We start from the raw sequence: 27,122 nt of genomic DNA, 5'->3' as shown, positions 1-27,122 counted from the left end.
ATTTCAGTGTAAGTTTTCATTTTTTATTACTATTTTTAGACTAAATAAAATTTAGAAAATGAATCTCACAGGCAATATATATCTTATAAGTAATTATTTTATTATAATGAGCTTCAGTATCAGCCTTTCACATTTAAGGGGAAAATATTAAAACCTTTTGGATAGTGGTAGATGACCTATTGGATGAGTGGGATGAATACTTTTTAAAATAGCTTCTGGATTATATGAATGCCTTCTCTAGAAAAGCACTTCTGTTTTTAGATGGTTTACTTAGAGCATTAAAAGTTGGATCAGCCCCTCAAATACACACCAACATGTAGGCTTCAAGAGAATGAAAATCTATATATTATCTATGGCACATAAATAGTGCTATATTTATTTGATCTATTATAATGTACTACTTCAAAAAGTATATGTCTTGAGGTAGGCCCATAGTGAGAGTGGCAGGGAATTCTGATCTTTCATTTGTCTCTATAACTTGCCTTAAAACAAGGTTCTGCTATTGGCAGATATAGAGGGTCTGGGAGTTGGCAAAGCCAGTTTTGAAGTTTGATAGCCAAGCAGTATTCATTCCTCACTTTTCAAAAGCTGATGGTATACCATCAAATTTTGTGCTGTTGACTTCCACAGTATAATATATAGGAGCCCAAGGCAATGACAGCTTCAGCTTCATCACATTAGCTCTGAACTCTCCCTATGGGCTCTCAGTTTGAAAGAAGATTCTAGCCCACTGGTTGCTCTGAAAAGCCTTCTTTGCATTGTTCTGGCGGCTCCCTTTCCACTCCACCAGATGGGGAAAATAAGACATTTGTGGGGGCCTAGCAATCTGAATCTGTGTCAGTCACCTAATGTACATTCTTGATAGCCTATAATTAAGTCACTGCCCCTTTCTTCACAATCTGGTCTTGCAAAACCTGTTTACCTAAGCACTCCCATTTTACAGAGGTTCTAAACCATGAACAATACACAACCCCCCGCCTGGCACCAGGCCAGGCCTGTAGGTGTGGTCTCACGGCCCCCAAGCCAACACATGGGGCTTTTTGCAAAGCCCCTGAAAGATCCGGAAGTCCGATCCATATTTGGGGGACAAAGAAACCAAAGGGTATAAAGAGAAAAAGCTTCCTCCATATTGGCTTGCTCAGGATTTGGAAACCGGCTCCCCTGAGTCACGGTACTAGTACATGTGAAACAACTGGAAATACATGGGTTTCTCCTGTATCTCGGGGTACTCCTGTGTATTTTCCAGTCACCTGGTAAATTCTGTAACATAAAAATGATTCACTCGCTGCAACCACCTCTGCCACTGCAGCTTCTTCTCCAGGCTCCTCCAATTCTCGCTTTAAAAAAAAATCCGCTGCACAGGATCACCAGTGTGCCCCACCATGGCGACACTGCCCTGGACACCAGCTCTGAGATCACCACCGAGGACTTAAAGGAGAAGAAGGAAGTGTGGAGGAGGCAGAGTACAGAAACAATGCACCTGTGAATGGGAACGCTAATGTGGAAAATGGGGAGCAGGAGGCTGACCATGAGGTAGATGAAGAAGGAGGGAGGAAGAGGAGGAGGCAGGTGATGGTGAGGAAGAGGATGGAGATGAAGATGAGGAGGTTGAGGCAGCTACAGGCAAATGGGCAGCTGCAGATGATAAGGATGACGATGTTGACACCAAGAAGCAGAAGACCGATGAGGATGAGCAAAAACAGGAAAAGATAAAAGGCCTCTGTGACCTATTCACCCTCCACTTCCCCTCTCAGACTCTAACGCGGTCACTCACCTTCCAACGCCACCTGCAGATGACACGCACCCGCCACCACCCAACCAAAACCACAGGTGAGTTTGCAGCAGGGGAGGAGAAAAGAACCAAAACCTCCAAGGCCTTGCTTTTTTCTTAAAAGTACTTTTAGAAAGGGAAATTTGTATTTTTTATTTACATTTTATATTTTTGCACGTATTGTTGGGGCCAGCCATTTCTAATGATTTTGGGATGACCAAACCAGCCTTGGGAGCATTCTCTGTCCTACTTCTGACTTTACTTGTGGTATGACCATGCTCATTATAATCTCAAAGGAGAAAAAAAAAAAACCTTGTAAAAAAGCAAAAACAACCACAAAAAAAATCTTATTCTGAGCATTCCAGTAGCTTTTTGTGTATGTACTTAGCTGTACATAAGTAGTTGGTTTGTATGAGATGGTTTAAAAGGCCAAAGCCGAAACTGGTTTGGCTCAGTGGATAGAGCGTCAGCCTGTGGACTGAAAAGTCCCGGGTTCAATTCCGGTCAAGGGCATGTGCCTAGGTTGTGGGCACATCCCCAGTGGGAGGTGTGTAAGAGGCAGCTGATAGATGATTCTCTCTCATCGATGTTTCTTTTTTTTTTTTTTTTTTTAAATATATTTTATTGATTTTGTACAGAGAGGAAGGGAGAGAAATAGAGAGTTAGAAACATCGATGAGGGAGAGTAATCGATCAGCTGCCTCTTGCACACCCCCCACTGGGGATATGCCCGCAACCAAGGTACATGCCCCTGACCGGAATCGAACCCGGGACCCTTCAGTCCCCAAGCCGACGCTCTATCCATTGAGCCAAACCGGTCCCGGCTCATCGATGTTTCTAACTATCCCTCTCCTTTCCTCTCTGTAAAAAATCAATAAAATATATTAAAAAATAAATAAATAAAAGGCCAAAGATAAAAAGGTTTCTTTCCCCCCCTTTTTTTTGTTTATGAAATTGCTGTTTGTTTATTTATTTTGGCCTGTTTGATCTATGTGTGAAACAATGTTGTTCAACAATAAATGGGGATTTTATTTTACTGAGTTGTTCTAACAACAAAAAAAAACAAAAACAAAAACAAAAAAGAAGGAAGGAAGGAAGGAAGGAAGGAAGGACGGACGGACGGACGGAAGGAAGGAAGGAAGGAAGGAAGGAAGGAAAGAAAAGCAACCAAGCAAGAAAGAAGATTCTAAAAGGTTTTGTTCTGGTGATTCATAAAATAGGTCTCCAGTCTGGTTCTCAAGGAAAAAGAATTTCTGGCCATCTTTATGATGTCTCTCAGGATATTCTTCCAGTTCTCAAAAAGGGCTCTTTTTAGTATTATCTTTTTTAGTATGATACAGTAAATAGCACATCAAAACTAGTGTACATTTTTTCAAAATAGTATTTTTGCACATTAAAAAAAAAATTAACCTTTTGATAGAAGCCTAAAATATTCTTTATAACTTCATGCTGCCATGAAGTGATGTTCTCACCAATTCAGTATTTGTATGTATGTGTGTGTGTGTGAGAGGAAATAAGCACACTACGCATACTTTTCAGGGTAGTATATACCAGCGTTTTTCAACCGCTGTTCCGCGGCACACTAGTGTGCCGCGAGATGTTGCCTGGTGTGCCGTAGGTGCAGACAAGACAAGAATTTTATAATTTTTCACTATTTTGTTTACTTAATATTTCATAATAAAGTAATTATAAAATACTTTCTTTGTGTTTATTTGATTCCTATTCAAGAGAATTACTTTATATATAGTCAATATAGGCACAGAGTTAAATTTTTTAACATTTTCTAATGGTGGTGTGCCTCGTGATTTTTTTCATGAAACAAGTGTGCCTTTGCCCAAAAAAGGTTGAAAAACACTGGTATATACTGACAACTTAGAATTTTGATTTTTAGAACATTTTTAAAGGAAAAGCAGCAATTTTAAGAAACAAATAATGCTCCCTGTGCACCTTTTTTGGTGAGTTTTCCCAATGTATTAATGTCATTCTATTGGAATTTTCAAAGAAATATTGGAAATAATTATTCGAAGTGTGTATACATTTTGGGGGGACACCCTATATATTTGCCTTTAGGCACTGCTATCACAAATTCTGCTAAGTCGTTACCGACAGGCAGTGGCTAGGGAAGGAGTTTCAGGCTATGAAAGTTAAGCCCTGGCCTGTACAGAGTATTCCTTCTAGTGATTCCTTCTAGGGAAGATGGGAAGAGATGATAATCAAGTACATTCCCCTCACCAAACTCATCCAAACACTGAGGCACCGTTAGATAAGGGATTTAGGTGTATTCTAGTCCAGTCCTATTTTAGTTTAGATTATAATAATTCTGGACTTGCTCTTGACCTAATTACAATATAAAATTGCTCCACCTAATTTAAATATAAAACCGTGTCAGTGTGTGTTTACTTGATTCGCCTGAATGGCTGGGCAGTGGTGGGTTTTGAAACGCTTTTCGAGTGATTTTTCAAACTAAAGATCTCTGCTGAAGCCCCCTTGGCCAGTTGGCGCAGTGGATGGCGCGTGGCCTGTGGGCCTGAGGGCCCGGTTCCATCCGGTCAGGGCCCTGGAGAGGCTGGGCCACTCACCCCCTCAGGCTGCAGCCTCGGGGGGTTCCGAGGAGAAAAGTGGGAGAAGCCCGGCCCAGCGCTAGGCGCGCGGGCTCCCGGGCCGGCTGGGGCCCCGGGCGCGGCGGCCGCGGCGAAACGGGCGGTTCCGGTGGCGGCGGCCGGGCCCGGCGGGGCGGGGCGGGCGGGGCGGGGCGGGGCGCCCGGGAGGCGGCCGGGCCCGGCGCCCCTCCCGCCGCCCCGCCCGCCCGCGCCCCGCTGCCAGGGCCGCCTCCGAGGGGCCGCGGACAGAGCGCAGCGGCGAGGGGCGGCCTCTGCGCTGTCCCCGTGGCCGCGGCTCCTGCTGCTCCCGCTCCTTTGTCCGTCCGCTCGCCGCGGGGGCTGCTGGTGAGCGCCGTGCAGCCTCAAGATGGCTGATGGCAACGACGACCCGGAGGGCTCGCCGGGCCCGGCCCACGAGGGCTGCGAGGCCGCGGAGCTCGCCTGCCCCGCCGAGCGCAGCGGCCACGTAGCCGTGGGCGACGGGCGCCGCATGTTCGTCTGGGGCGGCTACAAGGTCAGTGGGCCCGCGCCCGGCTCCGCGCCCCGCCCCGCCCCGCGTTAGGCCCGCGAGCGGGACTCCGAACCCGGTTCCCGGGCTCCGGGCTGTGGTCGCGCCGCCCGCGCCCCCCGCGCCCCGCGGGCGAGGCTGTTGACCCGGAGCGTTGGGGGAGGGGGCGCCGGGGGCCTGGCCGTGTTTCCATGTAAAAGCTGGGGTGTGAGAGCCGGCGGCGTGCGGAACCGAGGCCTTGGCCCCCGGCCCCGCTGGCCGCTGACGCGGGGGCTGGGGTGCAGGCCCCCGGGGCCGGCGAGGCCGCAGGAGCAGCGCCCCGGCCCCGCACCTCTGCGGGCCGCTCCCTGTTCCAGCTTTTCAGGGTGGGTTCCCGCTGAGACAGGGCTGGTATTTTTCAGGAAAAAAAAAAAATTAAGAAAATTAATGAAACGCTCCACCAGTAACCAAAAGTATCAACAGCTGCTTGATCCTGAGGATAAACAATGTAATTAGTTGCCGGTGGCGCTTCTTTCTACCTTCTCTGGGGACTCCTCCCACCTCAGCCTGCCCGCTGGGTCTCCTCTTTGCTCTTAGAACCTCCCTGTAACAGTCCGCGTTCCAGAACCGGGCTTCTGTTCAGTTGGCCCCAGTGCGTCCCCCCCAAAGGCATTCTTTTTAGCCCCTTTTTTTGTCTTGGCCCCGGCGCGTGCGGCTCCGATGGGCATCCTCTCCTGCACCGAAAGTCGCTGGTTCCATTCCAGGTCATGGCACTTGCCCAGGTTTCAGGTTCGGTACCTGGTTGGGGTGCTTATGGGAGAACACCAATCCGTGTCTCTCACTTGGATACTTCTCTCTCCCTTCCGCTCTCTAAAAATCAATGAAAACATATTGGGGGAAAAATGATCTCTCTCCCCCATTTGTTTGAAATCTAGTCCCCTACACCTGTTCCTTTGATGACTTGTTTTGTGACTCTGGCAGTAAATTTCAGTTCATGGTAGTTAATCTGATTATAGAATCCTTTAAAATTCTGTCTGTAAAAATCAGCATTGAGGGAATGGGACTTTCTTTGGGCGTGGGGAGGTGTGGTGGAGTCAGGGTGGAATATTTCTAATGCTGTTTTTGAGGTACTGGATGCTGAGGGCTGAGGCAGGGTGAGGCATAGCAGTGAACTAGGTGGGTGGTTAAAGACAGGCTATCCACACATTGGCCAGAGCCCTGAGGGTCGGCACAGGCAGCCTTGGAGATGGTTCTGAAGGCAGCAAACCCTAGCTTCTCACACAGTGGTCAGTTTCCCTCTATGCCAGGCTCATCTCCTCAGGTCAGCCTCCTGTCTCCTAGCCTTTCCCTTTGCAAGTGGTGGAGTGAAAAGCAAAAGGTTCACATTGCTGGGTGCTCTATTTCCGTATAATACTCAAGCTTAGTGGTCTGGGACTCCCCTTCTCAGTGAACTGCAGTTGTTGACTGTGGACATTGCTCAGAAAGTGGCCAGCAAGGCTCAGAGGCTCGCTGACAGCAGTTGAAGTTGCAAATTCCGGGAAAGAAGGCTGAAATCCTGGTTCTATTACACGCCAGGCACCTTCTACAGATCATCTCTAAACCTGTTTTCTTGAAATACCAACTACCTTTAAGGGTGGTTGTGAGTGTTAAGCAATCCATGGGTAGCACTCATCTAGCTCTAAGAGTATGTGGTACACACAGTCTGTTAAAAATTTTACCTGAAGGAAATGGAGCAGAACAAGGAACTTGAAATATTGCATAAAGACTTAATGTTTGCGTATTTGCAGTGCTACCCTCTCTGCATTTTGGTAGAGAATGAATGGGTTAAAGGAAACAATGGCTGGAAACCTGTACACCACGTGCCAGTGTGGGTGAAGGGCTAAAGGTAGACTTCTTTAGTCTGCCGACCACTGCATAGGGACACTCTTCTGAAGCCATGCGACTGACGTTTGGTGCCTGGTCTGTTCAGGATCAAGTGGCCTTGGAGATTTCCTGGTGACCTCTTAACTTCCTGCACCACTGCACCCACACCAGGAGAGCTGCTCTGGAAATAAGAGCTGTCTATAGTAAGCATTACTTGGAGTATGTAGCATGGAGTAGGGAGGACTGTGCATTTGATGGATTTGTTGGACCTATTTAATTTTCCATAATTCTCAGTATCTCAAGACAGATATGAAAAAACATACAATAGTGCCTCTTTAGAATACTAATTATTTTTTTATATTTTCAATTTTTTCTTTTTGTTTCTTAGAGTAACCAAGTCAGAGGATTATATGACTTTTATCTCCCTAGAGAAGAACTATGGATTTATAACATGGAGACTGGAAGATGGTAATTGGATTTATAAGAGGGACTAAAACATTCAAATAATGTTGCAAACAAAAAGAAACTCCGTAAAGATGTTAAGCTATATGTTCTGAAAAGTGTTGTGCTAGTTTGGTCTAGCTGCTAAGCTTACTCTTTAGCGTCTCTTCAGAAATATCAGTAATTACTAGATTTTTTTTTATGATCCTTGGAGAAATTTCTATTCAGGACTCTATAAAATATCATAGTGTTATTTTTTACTTTTATTTTTTTAAATATATTTTATTGATTTTGTACAGAGAGGAAGGGAGAGAGATAGTTAGAAACATCGATGAGAGAGAGTCATCGATCAGCTGCCTCTTGCACACCCCCTACTGGGGATATGCCCGCAGCCAAGGTACATGCCCTTGACCAGGGATCGAACCCAGGACCTTTCAGTCCCCAAGCCGACGCCCTATCCATTGAGCCAAACCGGTTTCGGCTCATAGTGTTATTAAAATAGAGGTAGAGGCTTCAGATCCTGGAATGGAAATATAACAAAAATTCCAAATATGTATTTTTCAAGATTATGTCGTTATGTGGCATAGATTGTATGTTCTAGAAATAAAGATGGTATTTTATTTTAATGAGTTCTAACATTAAGATCTCCATGAAATAGTGTGTTTTGTTTAAAAACAAACCACCCTAAATTTGCCTTCCTGGGAGCCATGCTGAAAGGGTCTTTTGCTAGTCTCATGACCCGAGTGGGACTCGTATGTCTGTGGCAGGGTTAGTCGTGTTTGAGGATTTATGAAGTAGTCTTCCTCCTCGGTTTGCATTGTGAGAACTTTGTGCTTCACATATATTACATATTATAGATCTCAGAACTGGAATAGTACTCCCACTGGATTTAACAGTTAAACTAAGCATGTTAGGATTCTTCTGTATATAGTAAATCAGTGTTTTCTGAGTTGTCTGCCCATCTTTTCCTAGATAATTGGAAATATGTAATAGTATCCCTGTAATATGAAATTCTACATATTTTTAAAAATCAGCCCCACAGCCCTAGTCCTGTGGTCAGCAAACTGCGGCACGCGAGCCACATGTGGCTCTTTGGCCCCTTGAGTGTGGCTCTTCCACAAAATACCACCTCCTGGGCGAGTCTATTTTGAAGAAGTGGCGTTAGAAGTTTTAGTTTAAAAAATTTGGTTCTCAAAAGAAATTTCAATAGTCATACTGTTGATATTTGGCTCTGTAGACTAATGTGTTTGCCAACCACTGCCCTAGCCGGTTTGGCTCAGGGATACAGCCTCAGCCTGGGGACTCAAGGGTCCCAGGTTCAATTCCAGTCAAGGGCCTGTACCTCGGTTGCAGGAGCCTGGTGGGCTCATGCAGGAGGCAGCCAATTGGTGTGTTTCTCTCACATCGATATTTCTGTCTTTCCTGCTCTCTAAAAAGTCAATGGAAAAATATCCTCATGTGAGGAATAAAATATAAATGAATAATAAAAATAATAAATCAGCCCCATAATTAAAAAAATATGCCTATTAAAACGTAAAACCTTATTATAAAATGATTTGTGAGAAGACCTTGAGTAACTTATTAATATTCTAAATCTTCTATTTCTTAATCAGTTTGATTCAGCTTCATTTTTAGATTCAGAATGTGTCTAAGTATGTAAAGCTCTGGGAGCAGTGCCTGACTGACAATAAGGACTACACAAGTGTCAGGAGTATCACATACAGTCTGAATCAGATTCATTTGAATGGCTAACGGTGACCGAATAAGAAACACCTACTGAATTAATCTGTCAGGACTGGGACATTGTTTGCCTGACCCACTCAAAAACAAAAACAAAACAACCACTTTATGGCCATGTAAATAAAAAGCAAACAATTTAGTTTAAAAAACCTAAAATGGTGTGCATCTGGAGTAATGTGACAGCTTTAGGAGCTCTCATTCTGCCTCTGCAGGACCAGCTGGCAAAGCTGTAGAATGAAGAGGAAAGAGCTCTTTCTTTGAATTGGTTTTACAGCTAGATGAGACCCTAGACACGATCTAGTCAGTCCCTTTATTGTGGGAATAGAAGTAGAAGAAATAGAAAAATATTTTTGCATTTCTCTTTTGGGAGGCTTATTTACATTGCTTTCCCCTCAGGAAAAAAATGAACGCTGAAGGTGATGTTCCTCCTTCCATGTCAGGAAGCTGTGCTGTGTATGCAGACAGGGCGCTGTACTTGTTTGGAGGACACCATTCTCGAGGCAACACGAATAAGGTTAGTGTTTCCAAGGGTTACGGTTCAAGGCAGTTTTATTCTTCTTTTTAGACAACTTTAGATGTCTATGGTTAGCTCATAGTATTCCCGTCCCAGTTAAAAAATACATGTACTTGATTGTTGTATAAATGTGCATTTCAGTATTTTGCCTACCAGTTTGTATTTATCTAGGCCTTTTATAAAATCAACTTGGTGGGTAACTTGTGTGCAGTAACTTCCTATGTTGTTTTTCTTTGTGTTCTTTGCAGCTACTTGTTCTTTTAGCAACCTGGAGTGTTAGATGAATAACAGTAAATTAGATGAAAACGAGGTAATCAAGGGGGCAGGGTAAAATTAACAGGCCACCACTCAGAAAGCCATAAGGATAAATTACACTGACAAAATAGTGCATACTAACATTTCTATGATCTGGCCCCATGAGATACTGTCATTCAGACTTGGTTCATGTTTTACCCAAATAGGAAAAAGATGATCAGTTGTTCTCTCAGGCCACTAGACAGATGAAATCAGAAAGGTGTATATGATCTAGGTAGAGTCATAAATTCATTTATTTGGCAATTTTGTGGGCACCTTCTATGTTGAGCACTTGGTTAGACATTGGAGACTCAGAGATGAATGAGTCTACGCCTCCTGGAGCTCATTCTAGAAGGGACACATATAACAGGTAAATGATTTCAGTAGCATATGGTACAGAGATACACAGAGCCTGGCTGTTGTAACATAGTTCAGTAAATATCTTTGAATTTGAAAAAGACTCCTTGACATTGTGTTTGGTAGGAAAGTGATGCTTGAATTGGATAATACAATTCGAAGGGGGAGCCAAAATATAGGTATCAAGATGCAGAAGTGCATACAAATACATTGTTCATGGAAATATAGGTGGAGCATATGGCTGAGATGGTTTCAGACTACTCCTAGGACTTCCCGGGCATCTGTGAGAGAGCATGATGGTATTAGGTGGCTCCAGACCACCCCTTCCACTACCATTTTAACAGGAGTAGCACCATTTCTGTTTTTATATTTTAGGCTTTTACTTAAAGATTTTGTTTAAAGAAAGGGTTCTGAAGCACAGCTATAGGCTGTAGTTGAACCATGTATTTTTTAGGGCCAAGGAGAAAAATAATTTTGCACAACATGAGGAAGCTTGGGAAAGAGAGCTTGGTTTTCAGAGAAATTGTAGTCACTAGTATATCAAGTGACTTGGGAGTCATAAGTAAAAAGAACAAAAACAAAAAACATATATATGTCAGATTTATTCAAGCACCTGGATGTGAACCCTTAAAGGTGCTTTATCTTTTAAGATTTGTCCTTAGCTCCTAGAGTTAACTAGGCACATAAGACGTGTTTGTTAAGTTGAATTTAGAGTGCAATTGCTAAGTCTGATTTTTTTTTTTTTATAATACCATCCTGATATCCATAAATTAGATCAGTAAACTCTTAAGTGCCTATCTAAAGCACAGAATGTAAACCAATATATTCTATTCCTTCACCAAAAAAGTGTGGCTGTGGGGGAAAAAAAAACATTAGCTGAATTAAATAGGATGCCTAGTGACTTAGGTAACATATTCTGGACTCAAGAAGTTTGTAGTCATGTATGTAGTATATTGAATTAGATGACATTCTTATTATAAACCACAGCAAAATAAAATACCAAGGTTGAATTTCTTTCACATAACTAAATCTAACTGAAACCATTGCTTTTGACAGTTCTACATGCTGGATTTAAGGTCTACAGACAGAGTATTACAATGGGAAAGAATTGATTGCCAAGGAATTCCTCCGTCGTCAAAGGATAAACTTGGTGTCTGGGTATATAAAAACAGGTAAGTTAGCAGCAGCACTACAGGTTTGATGTTTTATGTGGAAAATGGTTTGCCTTCAAGTATCTTTAGCTAATAACCTTTGTAACCGTAGAATGAAAGAGGATTAAGTGAATTAATACATCAAAGCACTTAACATAGCCCTGAGACATATAGCCATTATTGTATTATTGTGCCTTTGCAATTCATGTAACAAAGAAGAAAAATCTCTTGTATGCTGATTTGCCTATCTGAATTTTAATGTCTTAAGTTTTTGTTTTAATATAATAGGTTAATATTTTTTGGAGGGTATGGATATTTACCTGAAGATAAAGTATTGGGAACTTTTGAATTTGATGAAACATCTTTTTGGGTAAGTGAAGTTTCATATTTGCAAATGGCCTACTTAGTATGTTGAAATAATACATTTTGTTTGGTAGTAGTTTTGTTCATTTTATTAATAATTAATAAATCAGACCAAGGCTATATAATTTTGCAAACACTTTTTGTAAAGTAACTGTAAAATAACTATTTTCTGTAGAATTCAAGTCACCCAAGAGGATGGAATGATCATGTACATATTTTAGACACTGAAACATTTATCTGGAGTCAGCCTATAACTACTGTGAGTACTGAAGAAGAATGGGTATTAAAGCATGACTATTTAGAGAAGGGAAGTTGGGAGGTGGTGTTAATATTGATAGTTCATTTTTCTTATTTTCTGGAGAAGGGCCATGGCTTTCATAATTCTTCAAGCACGCTAGAACTCAGAAAAGTTTAATGAATGTGTAGAACAACCCAGCATCTAATATCTAATAGATACTGAGTGCTATTGTTTGTAATAAATGACCTAGCACTTCTCAGAATTTAAGTTCCTCAAATATCAGTTTCTTTCTCCTCTGATAAAGATGTCATATAATATGCTAGCTTTTAGATAAAAATAAAACAAGCATTCTATTTATTAACTAGCCCATTTAGTAATATACCTCAAAATATAAAATTAAAATTCCCAGTTTTACTAGTCTGCGTTAGTACTGCTATTGACTAAAAGTCTATACTTCAGCTTGAAAGCTCAAGTGTCTGCATATTTTTATGTGGAAAGTGGTTTGTCATTCAAATATCCTCAGCCCAAACCATTGTAACCGTAGAACATATAAGAATTAAATGACTTAATACTACAAAGCACCTAACATAGAACCTGAGACATATTAGCCATTATTATATGAGTATATTCGAGTTCTGAAGACTGGTATTTATAAAACATTCACTTGCTTATTAAATTGCTTTGATAACTAACAGGGTAAAGCACCTTCACCTCGCGCTGCCCACGCCTGCGCAACAGTTGGAAACAAGGGCTTTGTGTTCGGAGGCAGATACCGGGTGAGTATATAAACAGTTTCAATGACTTGCTTTGAATTATTCAAAATGGTAACTATTTAATTATCCTTTTGTAGGATGCTAGAATGAATGATCTTCACTATCTTAATCTGGATACATGGGAGTGGAATGAATTGTAGGTATCACGTTAGATAATTATTTAGAAAAGTTTTTCAAAAAATTTCAGTGGCTTTTTCCCTTTTCTCTATTATTAGTATAAAAGATACTTGCTTAAATTTTCTGTATTTCCAGTTCCCATTAACTGTGTGCCTGGCATATAGTATGTGCTCAATGTTTGTTGTAAAGAAAAGGTCTAAAGTTGACCATCAAAGAAAATAAAAATAGTTCATTCTAAAGCATGAAGTTAATACCAGAAAGCCTTTTTAAATTTCAAGTCACTTTTTTCTTCAATCCCATATACATTTTGAAAGAAAACTTCAATATTTATTTACTTTTAGAAGTCCATATTATAACTTAGCTATTATTTTCAGAATCCCACAAGGCATGTGCCCAGTTGGCCGATCTTGGCACTCACTGACACCAGTTTCTTCAGATCATCTCTTTCTCTTTGGAGGATTTACCACTGATAAACAGCCACTAAGTAAGTTGTTTAAAAATATGAGTCCAGCCCTAGCCAGTTTGGCTCAGTGGATAGGGCCTGTGGACTGAAGGGTCCCAGGTTTGATTCTGGTCAAGAGCACATGCCTGGGTTGCTGGAGGCCCAGTAGGGAGCGTGCAGGAGGCAGCCAATCAATGATTCTTATCATTGATGTTTCTCCCTTTCTCTCTGAAATCAATAAAAATTAAAAAAGAAAAAGAAAATGAGCCCAGCTGGTATGTCTGTGGTTGAGCATTGACCCATGAACAAGGAGGTCACAGTTTGATTCCCGGTCAGTTCACATGCCCGGGTTGTGGGCTCAATCTCTAGTAGAGAGCATGCAGGAGGAATTGATGTTAATATCTCTTTCTCTCCCTCTTCCTTCCTCTCTCTGAAATCAATTTTAAAAAAATCATATTTAAAACCACCTCTCTCAACTGCCTTCTTTTAAAAAAATGATAAATTATCATTTATTTATCATATATACTTAGTTGGAAAAAATTAGTCTATTTGGATATATTAGGGCAATAAGGTCAGTTGGAAGGTCTACTATTAATTTTGACCCTATAACATAACCTTATTGTTTTCATAGTAAGACATACATCCAATTCTGTAAAGAAATTCCCTGGAATACTTAAAAGCCTTACTGAAGGACTCTAATATATAAGGGCTTACTTGTTTAATTGCAGAGGATAGAAGGAAATATACTTTCTCTTATCTACTCACAATATGATAACCTTTCTTGCTAAAGCTGTGTCCTTTAAATATCAATATCACATTGGTAGAACATACTTCATAGTTTTTTTGTTTTTCAATCAGGTGATGCCTGGACTTACTGTATCAGTAAAAATGAATGGCTACAGTTTAATCACCCCTACACTGACAAACCAAGGTATGAACTATTTAAAAGGTAATTCTGTTGCAGGCTCAGTCCCCAGTGTGAGGCATGCAGGAGGCAGCCAATCGATAGTTCTCTCTCAATGTTTCTCTCTCTTCCTGTCTGAAATTAATAAAAATATATATATTTTAAAAAAAGGTAATTGTTATACTAAATTAATGAGGTCCACAGAGGTGTATGAGACAGAATGATAAATACCCTAGCATTCACTAAGGTTTAACATAAGCCTTTTGAAAGAAAAAAACTCCCAACTCATCCTAATATCAGATGCTTTCTTTTCCATCATCTCTGAAAAACAGGACTGGATTTTGATTTTTACTTTGTCCTTTATCATAAAATTACTGATATAATTAATATTTATAATCAAGTTCTTTACCTAAGTGAACTGAACTGCTACTATTAAAAAAAAGAAGAAAGAAAAAGGAACCGGAAAGTAGAGAATTTCAAAACCTTAATTAATGTATATCAGGAAAAAAATCAAGAACATTAGATATTCAATAGCACTGCATAACAAAGAGTAAGAAGTCAAGCCATTGAAAAAGGAGTCTATTAAACACCCAGTTATGTTTGTTGTTAACCTCAGAAGAACTGTACAAAGACTGGAAAGAAATGAGAGTCAAACTAGGTGTTCAAAGCACATTAAGATATGTCAACCTGCATTTTTCCTAAGCCTCTAACCTCAGTATAGTCAGGCCACTAAGACTCCATTTGGCACAAATATTCTTTCCATAGAATCACCAGGCCTTCAGATGCTTTGTTTCCTGAGGCAGACTCAGCATCCCTCACAGGTTTTGTGTAAGGCCAGTGGGCCCTGCCTGAGAAGTGGAAGAGGGCTATGCCGCACATCTCCCACACATCTCACTGCTAACCAAGATCTAGAGAACAGTGTCAGTTCACACCCCTCACTGCAGAGTAGTCTGGACCAAAGAGGAAATGCTGACATCCAAATAAAACACTGATTTTACTAGCATTGGCTACTTTTCTTTCAGTAATTGCTTCTCACACCCTGTTGTTTTAGTCTGAACTAAAGATCTCTAGTCTTTATTTTATCAGTCTATTCTGTAGTATAAATGATCAACTTGGTGTTTTGGGTGACTGCAAACTCAAGCTTTTGTTTTGAATGTAGATTATGGCATACAGCTTGTGCCAGTGATGAAGGAGAAGTAATTGTTTTTGGTGGATGTGCCAATAACCTTCTTGTCCATCACAGAGCTGTAAGTATACTATCTATGTTAAAGGAGACTTCATAATATTGCCGAGACTTATTTGTGAAGTATTTGCTTTTTAATATTTTCTATTTTTCAGGCACACAGTAATGAAGTACTCATATTTTCAGTTCAACCAAAATCTCTTGTAAGGTAAGTAGCTTTTTACTTGAACTTTAGAGTATTTAAAATTGTGTTTCTTAACACTTTAAAATAGTGCTCTTGAAAAACAAGGTTTATGGATAATTTAAAAGGGTACTAACAAGTTTCATAGATCCAACTAACCAGTTTCTATGAAAACCTTTAAAGAAAATGGTTTCTTTTTATTTTAATAGCTCATCAAGTGAGGGTACTTCTAAACAGCAAAACGAAATTATTTTTCTCTTTCCTTGTTCTTTCAGGCTAAGCTTAGAAGCAGTCATTTGCTTTAAAGAAATGTTAGCCAACTCGTGGAACTGCCTTCCAAAACACTTACTTCACAGTGTTCATCAGAGGTTTGGTAGTAACAACACTTCTGGGTCTTAGGTTTCATAGATCATGCCTGCACACCTTGCATGGACAGCAATTCTGTGAACATCAGAGTGGCATCATTTGTATAGTTATATGCATTGTGTAGTTTTGCAGCTTTTTGGTTTTAATGTGCATGTGAATGGCCCAAAGAACCTATTTTTGTGTCTAAAGTTTACAATAAATGTATTTAACACCGGTAAAAATGTCTTCTGTTAAAACAAAGGAAAATTAATTCTTGGGCTTTACTCCAAGGAATGGTAGTTATATTTCATTTTTGATAACTTCAAGATTTCTTTCGGTAGAAACATTCTTACCACTTAAATGGTGAAGTTATTTCCCCCCCTTTTATTGAGATTGTATTGGGTTGTCACTAGTTAACAATATTATACTGATCTCAGGTGCACAATTCCACAACACATCATCTATACACTTATACCACCCCCAAGTTGAAGTTATTTCAAAAAGTAATTTAGATGTTTTTTAATGGCAAGAATAGTCTATTTTGTTGTATTTACAATATGAGGCTACATAATTATAAAGTTTTTTAAACACCAATTTCAAAGGGAAAAATACTCTCAGTAAGACTGATAACTGGTAAATAAATTCTGGAAGGACAAACAGCTGTTTACTACTTGACTTTAAATGCTTTGGTATAAGGTTTGGAGGAAGTGGTCATGTTGACTATAAGTAGAAGTAGCTGTTATCTGATCATTTAAAAAGTAGCAGTTTGGTAGCTCATAAAAGAATGGAGAATAAGGTGTGACCTTATTCTCCATTCTGCTAGGAAATAGAGGAAAGCTGGATCTATAGTCTTTCTTGGTAACCCAAAAAGGGCATTTCTGACATTATAGGTTAAGGTACTCAGTAACTTGCTATTGATACTTACTAGAGGTGGAATAAAATGGTGCAGAACTGAATGAGATTACAAGAAAGTAGGTGAAAAGTGAGGGTGTATAAATGCATGGAAATGTTCAACACCGATTTAATCAAGGTGTTATTCCTTAAACTTAGTCATGGGAATTATTTATATTTTAAATCTTATACATTTTGACAAGTATAAGACAGAAGGAAACTTACTCCTTCAATACTTAGGGTTTTCAAGAATCAATTCTAAATGTTTAACTGCCCCCACAACCACCACCACCACCACCAGAAAACAAACCAACCAACAACTTGTGATTGGCCTGTGAGTGATAGCTGTATTAGACATTCTATACAGTAGGCTACCAAGCCAACAGTCTGAGTGAGCCATTTCACTATTCAATTTCTTTACTACATGAAATGAATACTATTAACCTCACAAATGAATAATTAGCATTTAACTGTCCACAAATATTTTGGAAATCCTATCATTGACAGTGTCTCCTCTCTAAAAAAGTGAAATAAAATAAGTCCTTTTGGCGAATATAGCAAGGCAATGTTTAGTTCATTTTTAAAAGCCGAAGTCTGATTACATAGGTTTTTCATCTTTGAACTTCCAAAAGACTATAAAAGTGGCTCTTCTATATATTCTAGGATGTCATTTCAGCTATTTCCTTCTTATATTCAGAAGATTGGGTGCAGACACTTTCACTTTGCCAGGAATGTTTCTTGATAAATCCGTGTCCTAAAAAAAGAGAATTGCTGAATATTTTCACATTCTATATGTCAATCATATTTCTTTTTATGACGATTTATGTATCCTGTGCTATCAAAAGAAAGGCACTTCTAAAATTTTTATGTGAAGTGATTCTACTTATTTGAGAATGCTTCTAGGAAGCATTTTCTGCCAAAACAGTAGCTGCAACTTGCATTTACTAAATAAAGAACAAAAAAACAGCAAGTAACTACTGACATTTTCAGAATGTTCTGCAATCTTCAGAAAGTTCAGGGGGAATAACTTACCTTTACACTGCGGAATAAGTCTTTTTCTCTTGCTGTTGCTTCTTTGGAATGCATGAAACTATGCAAGGCTGTTTTTGCAGCTGTAAGTAGAAATTAGAAGAATCTAGTTCTGTTCAGTCAAGAAATATTTAAAATGACAATTCAAAAAAGTTTTAAATACCTTTTCCCTTTTTCTGAACTCCAGGAGTAAGTTTCACTTTGTATCTTTAAAGAGGAATTGTATATGTTAATAAACAGATATTACAAACAACTTATAAATCACTGTTGACAGATGCTTTAGGTAAATGGTGATGACTTACTTATAGTTTGTCATGGTGGTGTAAGGGGCACATATTGGAATGGCAAACAGTAGTACATCTTCAGTATGTGGCTGCCCCGTCAAAGAGTCAAACAGATTTTCCTAAAAAGGGAAAACAATTATTAAAGTAATTCACATCAGTTCTAAAAAAGAAAAATTCTAAAACCTGTCAAAATAGTATTATTTTTACCCTTTGCTGATAGTCGTAAGCTCTACTTTATAGCTCTGAAGAACTTAAGACCAATTGGTGTTTAAATATATATTCTTGACTACTTATCATTTTTCCTAGCATAATGAGAAATTAGAACAATTATTTTCAAAACAGCACTCATAATCCATTTAAGAGAAAGGGAGAAAAAAAAACTTGCTGGGTGTTACTTGAGTTGTGGAAAACTATGGGTTAAAATGAAACATGACAATGACCACAAATGGATTTAAACCCACTGCATGGAAATGGGACTGATACTTTGGCTAGACCAGTAGTTCTCAACCAGGGGGTTTTGCTCCCAGAACACACTGGAAAATGTCTGGAGACATTTTTGGTGGTCACAAATGGGGGAGAGGTATGTGTGTGAGTGTGTGTGTGTGTGTGTGTGTGTTGGGGGTGGGGGGGGGGCAGTGTAAAGACCAAGGATGGGACAGCTACAACAGAATTGTCCATCCCCAAGTATTCCAAGTGCCGAAGTGGAAAATTTAAGGGCTGACCTTCCCTCTGACCTTTTCCTAAGAACTCTTAAGGCTTAGAGTTTCCCATTTGGTGGCTGCCTATAAGACTGCCCATATTTTTTTAATATGAGTAAATGTAGAGACAAAATGCTTGGTACTATGTGCCATGAGCTCTTCTAAATGTTTTACACATGATACCTTATTAACAGCTTCTCAAAACAGCTCTCTCCTAGTAGGGACAATTATCCTCCCCATTCTTCAGATGATAGAACAGGCGCAAAGATTATGTTTCCAAGTTTGCAATTATATACAGCAAAGTTGGGATTCAAACCCAGAGTGTCTGACGAGAGCCTTGTCGTAGCCTTTTCAGTTTTAATTGTGTCAAACGTTCTGGGAGCTGACGTGCAGTCAGAATGTTGTGATAGGGAGGGATCCCGACAAAATCATACCTCGTTTCCCTGTTGATCCAGATCTTGCTCTTCCTGCTCCAAATATAAAAATTTAAAGTCAGCTATAACTTAAATTGAATTTCCACACCATGAAAAACTATGAGAAAGAAATAGTGATTTAACAAGACTGCCACATCTAATTTTTCTGTTCTTCCATTTCCCAAGACTGACTGAATTAATTTGTGTCTAATAATTCAAAAAGCAATGCCATTCAAAGAGAAAAAGGATTGTTCTCTGAGGTTTGAAAAAAGGACTTTCCCATAGAGCAGTGATTTTCATCTCATGGCACACATAAAGTTAATTACTAAGGTTCTGTGGCACATCCAAAAAAATATATATTGCTGATCTGACCAACAAAATAAGTATACTTTTGATTTATTCACTCTGGGATAGCTATTGTGCTGGCTGTTGTCTTTTTTTCTTCTTCTTTTATTAATCCAAGGGAAAAGAGGTCAGTGCTCCTGACTAGTCAGGTATTACATGTTTTAAAAATTCTTGTGGCACACCGGTTGAAAATCTCTGCCATAGAGTATATGCTAAAGCGGTGAATGTTATAAGGACAATTTAAATGACAAATAGCCCTTGCCAGTGTGGCTCCGTTGGGCATTATCCTGTGTACCAAAGGGTTGCTGGCTCAATTCCCGGTCAGGGCACATACCCAAGTTTCAGATTCAATCCCTAGTACAGAGTATGCAGCCAATCGATGTTACTCTCTCATAATGATGACTCTCTCCCCCTACCTCTAAAAAATCAATAAAAATTTGTAAATAAAAAAAAAATAAATAGAAATGACAAATAACCAAGCTTGATAAATTTGCCAAGGAAAAAGAAAATAGCATTTTGATAAACAGAACTTTTATACTTTAGTCTCTGTTCAACAATTTTAGGGTAAATTTTCACACAGTAAGGTAAGCTTAATTTTTGCTTACATTAAAAACCTATCTGGACATAATATGTCCATGAAAGAACATTTAAAATTAACACCTTTAATGAATACTTGTAAGTCTAAGGTTTACAGAATTAGAACTGTAAACATTTGAGGACTGAAATGAATTTTAATATTAGTAAACAACGGGAAAATAGAAACACATTTAGAATCTCCATGAGCATTACCTGCACTCATGGAACACACAGTTAAAACCAAAGCTTTAACTGCTATAAATGAAAATACAAGCTGAATAAAATTTTTTTACAAAGTCCTTTGCTCAGATTTCAAGATGTATGAATTCATGTAAAAAGATATACTTAGGGCTAGCCTTGTACTCATCTGATAGAATAACCATGCAACCATCTTAACTGAAAAAAATGTTAACTTCACACTGGTTTTGAAATAAGGGCAATTGGCACTTTGAATTGTATAGCCACTTACGACGTTACGTAGGATAACACAGCATCTATTCCTGTAGAAAATCCCCGAGAAGTGCAAATTTACTTTCTATTTAACAACAGTCCCAATTATTTAGTGAGTTCCCACCAGAATCAAATGAAGCCTGTTCCAGAAAACTGATTATTTTTAAAGGCTTGTGATAGACTTTATCAACTATGAACACCATGATTTTTATATGTTTATGTACTGGAATTTTAGTCTTACAGGTTTATTTCTAGGGTGACTTTCCATCAAGAATAGGGTTATTACTTGTCCTGGTTTTAGCACTGTTAAGTCCCATGTCCTGAGAACCCTAAGAATGATTGGTCACCCTAAGAAGCAAAAGCCCACATTTGTATGGTAACCTTACCTTGTCATCTTGTGGATCATCTACAGCCAAGTCTTGTAACTCATGAGCTATAACCTCAAAGGATGGAGTTTCTTTCTTTATGCTGTCTGAGACCCGTAGTCCACTGCTAGGTTTCTGGGGCTGTTTCTTTACTGGTTCATCCTTCATTTTTCCTTTCTTCCCCTTCTTCCCTTTTTCTTCTTTATTTGAACCTGCAGACTTCAATTCATAGGGGGAAGAAAATGTCAGTATTTTCAATATTGTCACTATTTTAACAAAAGGGTATTATTGTATGTCCAGCATATATAATAGGCAAGGGTCTAGATGCCCTTGAAAAGCAAAGGAAGAAAGTATTTTTAGATATTACTTACCCCCAGCAATTTCATAATGAGTTCACGGTCTTCTTCATCTTGGTCCTTGTATTTTTCCTTCATTTTTTTCATTTTACTCTACAAAATCAAAAGATTTTTGTTGAAAAAATTCATCAGTAAAAAACATGAGAAATGTTGGTAAAGAAAAATTGCTTCTTTAGTTCTCTGTCAAAAATGCTTATTGAGCAAGTAATCATTCTAAAGATAGATAAATTATAGTCCTCACCCCTCAAGGAATTTACCATCTGGTGGAAAAAGAAGATACATTTAAAAGTATGAATAAATTAATGCAACATATTCTAAATATAGTAGAGGTATATATAAATTATTTCTAAGATAATTTTGAGAAACACATTTCTTTGAACTTGAGCAAGAACGGAAGGGAGAATAAAGCAAAACTTGAAAGTCTTAAAGGAAATACATTTTATAGTATATGAGAAAATAGGAAAACCAAGATTATAAGGTAAAGACAAGACATAATAGCAAGTCATTGCATTAGGTTGGAGTCAGGATATACTAGTACATATAGAGGAGGAATAGGAAACAGGCAGCACAGATAGGCTGGGTAGTTACTATCAAAGCTCTTTAAAAAAAACAAAACAACAACAACAACAACAACAACAACAACAAAAAAAAAAAAAAAATATATATATATATATATATATATATATATATTATTTTTTTTTTTTTTTTGATTTTTTACAGAGAGGAAGGGAAAGGGATAGAGAAACATCGACCAGCTGCCTCCCGCACACCCCCTACCGGGGATGTACCTGCAACCATTGTACATGCCCTTGACCGGAATTGAACCCGGGACCTTTCACTTCACAGACCGACGCTGTATCCACTGAGCCAAACTGGTTTCGGCTATCAAAGCTCTTAAGACTGAATTTCATCAATGGAACTAGTGAAATCTTTATTCAAGCTACATATCCAAATCATCTGAGTGCTTTTTAAAACTACAGACTTCTATCTAGGCATCATCTTCAGAGATTTTTGTCTTGATTAGATTTAACTAAGGCTCAAACAACAAATTCCTAATATATATTTTATTGATTTTTTTTACAGAGAGGAAGGGAGAGAGAGAGCCAGAAACGTCGATGAGAGAGAAACATCGACCAGCCGCCTCCTGCACACCCCCTACTGGGGATGTGCCCACAACCCAGGTACATGCCCTTGACCGGAATCAAACCTTTCAGTCCGCAGACCACCGCTCTACCACTGAACCAAACCGGTTTCGGCCAAATTCCTAATTTTTAAATGTTTCTTTAAACAGGACACATACACACATAAAAGACTGATAAGTCAGACTCACTAAAATTAACAAATGCTGCTCATCAAAAAACACTGCTATAAAAGTGGGGGAGAAATCAAGTCTCAAAATGTGAAAAGTATTGTGCCTTGCTTGGTGTGGCTCAGTTGGCTAGAGCATCATCCTGTGCACTAAAGGATTGGGGTTTCATTTCTGGTCAGGGCACATACCCAGGATGTGGGTTTGATTCCTGTCCAGGGAATATATGGGAGGCAACTGGTGGATGTTTTTAACATCAATGTTTCTCTCTTCCTCTCCCTCTGCCTTTTTCTCTCTCTAAAATGAAGAATATGTCATTGGGTGAGGATTAAAGCATTTTTTTTTTTTTATAATGTGAAAAGTATTTGTAATAAATCAACAAAAGACGTATTCAGCATTTCAAAGAACTCAAAGTACTCAATATCATTAGTCATCAGGGACGTGCAAATTAAAGCAAAAGTAAGATTTCAGTATATCTACACTTAAATGACCAAAAAATAGCCTGACAATACCAAAAGTTAGTGAGAATATGAAGCAACTGGAAAGCAACTGGAATTCTGGCACAGTGCTTACTGGGAAAATGGTACATGTACTCTGGAACGAGTATTAGCTACTAAAGCCAAACAACATGTATAATACTACTTAGCAATACTCCTCCTTACTACAACACAACAGAAATGCATACTTGTGGATCTAAATGACATAGATACAAATGCCTATGAAATACTGTAGATAGATACAATGTGGCAGCCATACAATGGAATGCTGATAAGCAATGCCTATAAACTTCTTTTATATGCAACATACATGACATATAATGTTGAGTGAAACATGCTGGATCAAAGAGTATATAACATAAGATTTTTTTAAATATAAAGTTCAAAAACAGGCAAAATAATCTATACTGATTAATGTTTTTGGCCCACCTGGTGTGGCTCAATGGTTGAGCATTGACTCAAGTAAACGAAGGTTACTGGTTCAATTCCCATTCAGGCCACATGCCGGAGTTGTGGGCTAGGTCCCCAGTAGGGGGCATGCAGGAGGCAGCTGATCAAAGATATTTCTATTTTTCTATCCCTCTCCCTATCTAAAAAAAAAAAAAAAAAAAAAGAATCAGTAAAAACATTTTTAAAGAAGTACTTTTTGGAATGGATGCTATTTAAAAAGACTCAAGAGTGAGTTGTGCTGAAATCGGTTTGGCTTAGTGGATAGAGTGTCGGCCTGCAGACTGAAAGGTCCCAGGTTCGATTCCGGTCAAGGGCATGTATCTTGGTTGCGGGCACATCCCCAGTAGGGGGTGTGCAAGAGGCAGCTGATGTTTCTAACTCTCATCGATGTTTCTAACTCTCTATCCCTTTCTCTTCCTCTCTGTAAAAAATTAATTTAAAAAAAAGTTGTACATTTTTTTCCCATTTTTTATTAAGGTATTATATGTGTACATACCTTACCAATCTCCCCCCCCCACTCCCATACTTGCCCTCCCTCCCCAGTGTTTTGCATCCATTGGTTATGTTATATGCATGCATACAAGTCCTTCAGTTGATCTCATCTCCTCCATATCTCCCTCCCCTCCCCACTGTGACTGTCTGTTGCTTTACTGTCTCTGTATCTTTTGGTTCATCAGTTTATTATTTTTTTTCCTGAGACCGTTTTTTATTTTTATTTTTTCATTTTTTTATTAAGGTATTATATGTGTACATATCTTACCATTGCCCCCTCCCCTCCACTCCCATACATACCCGCCCTCCCCAGAGTTTTGCATCTATTGGTTATGCTTATATGCATTCATACAAGTCCTTTGGTTGATCTCTTATATCCTCCATATCTCCCTACTCTCCCCACTGTAATTTGACAGTCTGTTTGTTGCTTTACTGTCTCTGTATCTTTCTTGTTGTTCTTCAGTTTATAATGTTCCTTATTATCCATAAATGAATGAGATCATGTGGTGTTTTTCTTTCATTGACTGGCTTATTTCACTCAGCATAATGTTCTCCAATTCCATCCAGGTTGCTGCAAATGATAAGAATTTCTTCTTTTTATGGCAGCATAATATTCCATTGTGTAGATATACCAAAGTTTTTTGATCCAGTCATCTGCTGACAGGCACATAGGCTATTCCCAATCCTAGCTATGGTGAATTGTGCTGCTACGAACATAGGGGTGCATAAATCCTTTTTGATTGGTGTTTCTAGTTTCTTGGGATATATTCCTAGGAGTGGGATTACTGGGTCAAATAGGAGTTCCATTTTCAGTTTTTTGAGGAAACTCCATACAGTTCTCCACAGTGGTTGCACTTGAGTTGTGCATTTTATTATATGTACACTAGAGGCCCAGAGCACAAAATTTGTGCATAAGGCCGTGGGGGGGGAGGTGGGGGGAGTGTCACTCGGCCTAGCTGCATCCTCTCCAATCTGGGAGCCCTCAAGGGATGTCCAACTGCACGTTTAGACCCGATCCTGGTGGGATCAGGCCTAAACTGGCAGTCTGACATCCTTTCTCACAATCCAGGACTGCTGGCTCCCAACTTCTCGCCTGCCTGCCTTCCTGATTGCCCCTAACTGCTTCTGCCTGCCAGCCTGATCACTCCTTAACCACTCCCCTGTCAACCTGATTGATGTCTAACTGCTCCCCTGCCAGCCTATTTGCCCCCAACTTCCCTCCTCTGCCGGCCTGGTCACTCCTAACTGCCCTGACCTGCAGGGTTGATTGCCTCCAACTGCTCTTCCTTGCAGGCCTGGTGCCTTCCAACTGCCCTCCCCTGCTAGCCATCTTGTGGCAGCCATCTTGTGTCCACATGGGGCAGCTATTGTGTGTTGGAGTGATGGTCAATCTACATATTACTATTTTATTAGATAGGATTATACTTCAAAAAGATCTTGAGAATAGTCCAGCCATTGTGGCTCAGTGGTTGAGCATCACTATGAAGCAGGAGGTCATGGCCACATGCTCAAATTGTGAACCAGATCTCCAGTGTGGGGTGTATAGGAAGCAGCTAATCAATGATTCTCTCTCGTCACTGATGTTTCTCTCTCTTTCCTTCTCCCTTTCTCTCTGAAATCAATAAAAATATATTAGAATAAATAAAAGACAGAAAAACAATCTTGAGAATAAAATGAATAATATTACTAATACCGTGTTTCCCCAAAAATAAGACATCCTCTGAAAATAAGACCTAATTACAGGTTTCCTTCTAAGTGAAATATAAGGCATCCCCCCAAAAAATAAGGCCCCCCAAGCTAAACATGAGAGATTTGGTCCACTGATTCTGAAAGAAATGGAGTCACAAGAAATTCACCAGGAAATTCAGGAATTGGATTGTTATGATGACGTTCCAGAAGATGATGACATGACTGTCATTGAATAAATGAGTAAATTCTTGATACCATAGGATTCACAGTTTGTCTGGTTTGTGTTGACAACTACCGTACTACCGTACTGTATACAGGTAATAAATTTCCTTTATTTTCATTTAACAATAAATGTGTACCGTATTTTTCTTCATGGAAAAATAAGACATCCCCTGAAAATAAGACCCAGCGCATCTTTGGGAGCAAAAATTAATATAAGACACTGTCTTATTTTCAGGGAAACAGGGTAAATTGAACCAAGAAATGGAAAACCTGATAAAAGATCAGTTTCTTGGAAAATATAACTTAGGAAAACCAGCTGGAAAAAACAGGAAACCTGCATGGACCTATTATTACTAAAGAAATTGAATTAGTACTTAAAAAACATAGCCCTATCTTCAAAGCCCTAATTATAAGGCAGTTTTATAAGTGAATATTATTAAATTTCAAGCAACAAACAACCTCCATTTTATATAAGTTCTAGAGAGCAGAAAAGAAGAAAAAGACCGAAACTTAATTTACGGAACTGGCATAACCATACAAAAACCACACAAAGACAGTATAAGAAATTAGAGGGCAATTTAATAGATATTTTCAAGTAATTTATCACATTAACTGATTAAGGGAGTAAAAATAATACATGCAGAAAAGCATTCATTAAAATTTAATTAATCATTATTAAAAACTAGAGGCCTGGTGCATGAAAATTCATGCAATGGAGGGGGGTCCCTCAGCTCGCCCTGGCCCCTCTCACAATTTGGGAACCCTTGGGGCAGGAGGCCACCCAGTGGTCAGGGAAGGTGATGTTGCTGGCAGCACAAGACTCAATGGGCCCTGGTTACCTGCGCCTCAGGTGGCCCTGGGGACTCCAGAAGCAGCACGCAGAGCTGCCTGCCACCCTGTGGCTGTGGGCACCGCCATCTTTGCGACGGTGTGAGGGTCAATTAGCATATCCCCCCTCTTTATCAGATAGGATAACACTTCATAAAGGATATCTACCAACAACCTCTAAGACAACATGGTAAAAACCTTAGGTACAATCCCCTTAAATGTAATTAACAAAGATGCACACTATTATTACCTCTGAGCAACACTGTATATTGATGTTTGAGACAGTGCAAAAAATGTAAGCAAAACGGAAATAGATATTAGGATTAGAAAAGAAGGAAGAAAAGCCATCATCTGTAACCAATGTGACTGTATACAGATGAAATATTTTAAAAATTCAGTAGGAATATGAAAAACTGTCTTCCCACACACCAGCAACTAATAACTAGGAAGTGAAAGTTTGAATAATAT

The 27,122-nt window shown here is 39.3% G+C and overlaps 2 protein-coding genes and 2 long non-coding RNA genes across 20 annotated transcripts in view; 2 read left to right on the top strand and 2 right to left on the bottom strand.

Moving 5' to 3' along the window:
* Positions 1–1,148: 1,148 nt before the first annotated feature.
* LOC123653108 lies at positions 1,149–1,693 on the top strand. The gene is made up of 2 exons (XR_006742737.1): positions 1,149–1,533; positions 1,570–1,693. It is a non-coding gene; the product is annotated as an uncharacterized LOC123653108 (long non-coding RNA).
* A 2,873-nt stretch (positions 1,694–4,566) lies between these two features.
* KLHDC2 (kelch domain containing 2) lies at positions 4,567–15,997 on the top strand. Of its 4 annotated transcripts, XM_036457644.2 has the most exons (14): positions 4,771–4,884; positions 6,827–6,923; positions 7,109–7,188; positions 9,298–9,415; positions 11,123–11,238; positions 11,506–11,587; positions 11,756–11,839; positions 12,514–12,594; positions 12,669–12,727; positions 13,083–13,192; positions 14,009–14,081; positions 15,214–15,301; positions 15,393–15,445; positions 15,694–15,997. In XM_036457644.2, the coding sequence occupies exons 3-14, from the start codon at positions 7,172–7,174 to the stop codon at positions 15,815–15,817; spliced, it is 1,005 nt and encodes a 334-aa protein (XP_036313537.1). In that variant the 5' UTR covers positions 4,771–4,884; positions 6,827–6,923; positions 7,109–7,171; the 3' UTR covers positions 15,818–15,997. The 4 variants fall into 4 exon arrangements, with proteins under 4 accessions (XP_036313527.1, XP_036313511.1, XP_045443403.1 ...); XM_036457618.2 differs by lacking the exon at positions 6,827–6,923 and having other exon boundaries at positions 4,572–4,884; XM_045587447.1 differs by lacking the exons at positions 6,827–6,923; positions 7,109–7,188 and having other exon boundaries at positions 4,752–4,884.
* LOC118730013 lies at positions 9,019–11,124 on the bottom strand. Its single transcript, XR_004991339.2, has 2 exons — positions 9,813–11,124; positions 9,019–9,683 (listed from the first exon to the last, which is right to left on the bottom strand). It is a non-coding gene; the product is annotated as an uncharacterized LOC118730013 (long non-coding RNA).
* Positions 15,998–16,267: 270 nt separating the features above from the next.
* Positions 16,268–27,122, bottom strand: part of NEMF (nuclear export mediator factor) — an 81,475-nt gene continuing 70,620 nt past the window's right edge. For 10 of the 14 annotated variants that reach the window (XM_036457528.2, XM_036457515.2, XM_036457478.2 and 7 more), the window contains 7 exons: positions 21,186–21,263; positions 20,836–21,033; positions 19,100–19,135; positions 17,986–18,086; positions 17,847–17,890; positions 17,687–17,766; positions 16,268–17,408 (listed from right to left, as the gene is read on the bottom strand). In XM_036457528.2, coding sequence (XP_036313421.1) covers positions 17,331–17,408; positions 17,687–17,766; positions 17,847–17,890; positions 17,986–18,086; positions 19,100–19,135; positions 20,836–21,033; positions 21,186–21,263 — 615 coding nt within the window. In that variant the 3' untranslated portion in view covers positions 16,268–17,330. The other 4 variants (XM_036457487.2, XR_004991314.2, XR_004991315.2 and 1 more) reach the window with 4 other exon arrangements.

This window comes from Pipistrellus kuhlii, unplaced genomic scaffold (genome assembly GCF_014108245.1).
Source record: "Pipistrellus kuhlii isolate mPipKuh1 unplaced genomic scaffold, mPipKuh1.p scaffold_m20_p_1, whole genome shotgun sequence".
Lineage (NCBI taxonomy): Eukaryota > Metazoa > Chordata > Mammalia > Chiroptera > Vespertilionidae > Pipistrellus > Pipistrellus kuhlii.
The sequence above is the reverse complement of the archived record's forward strand: the minus strand, read 5'-3'. Positions and strand labels throughout refer to the sequence as shown.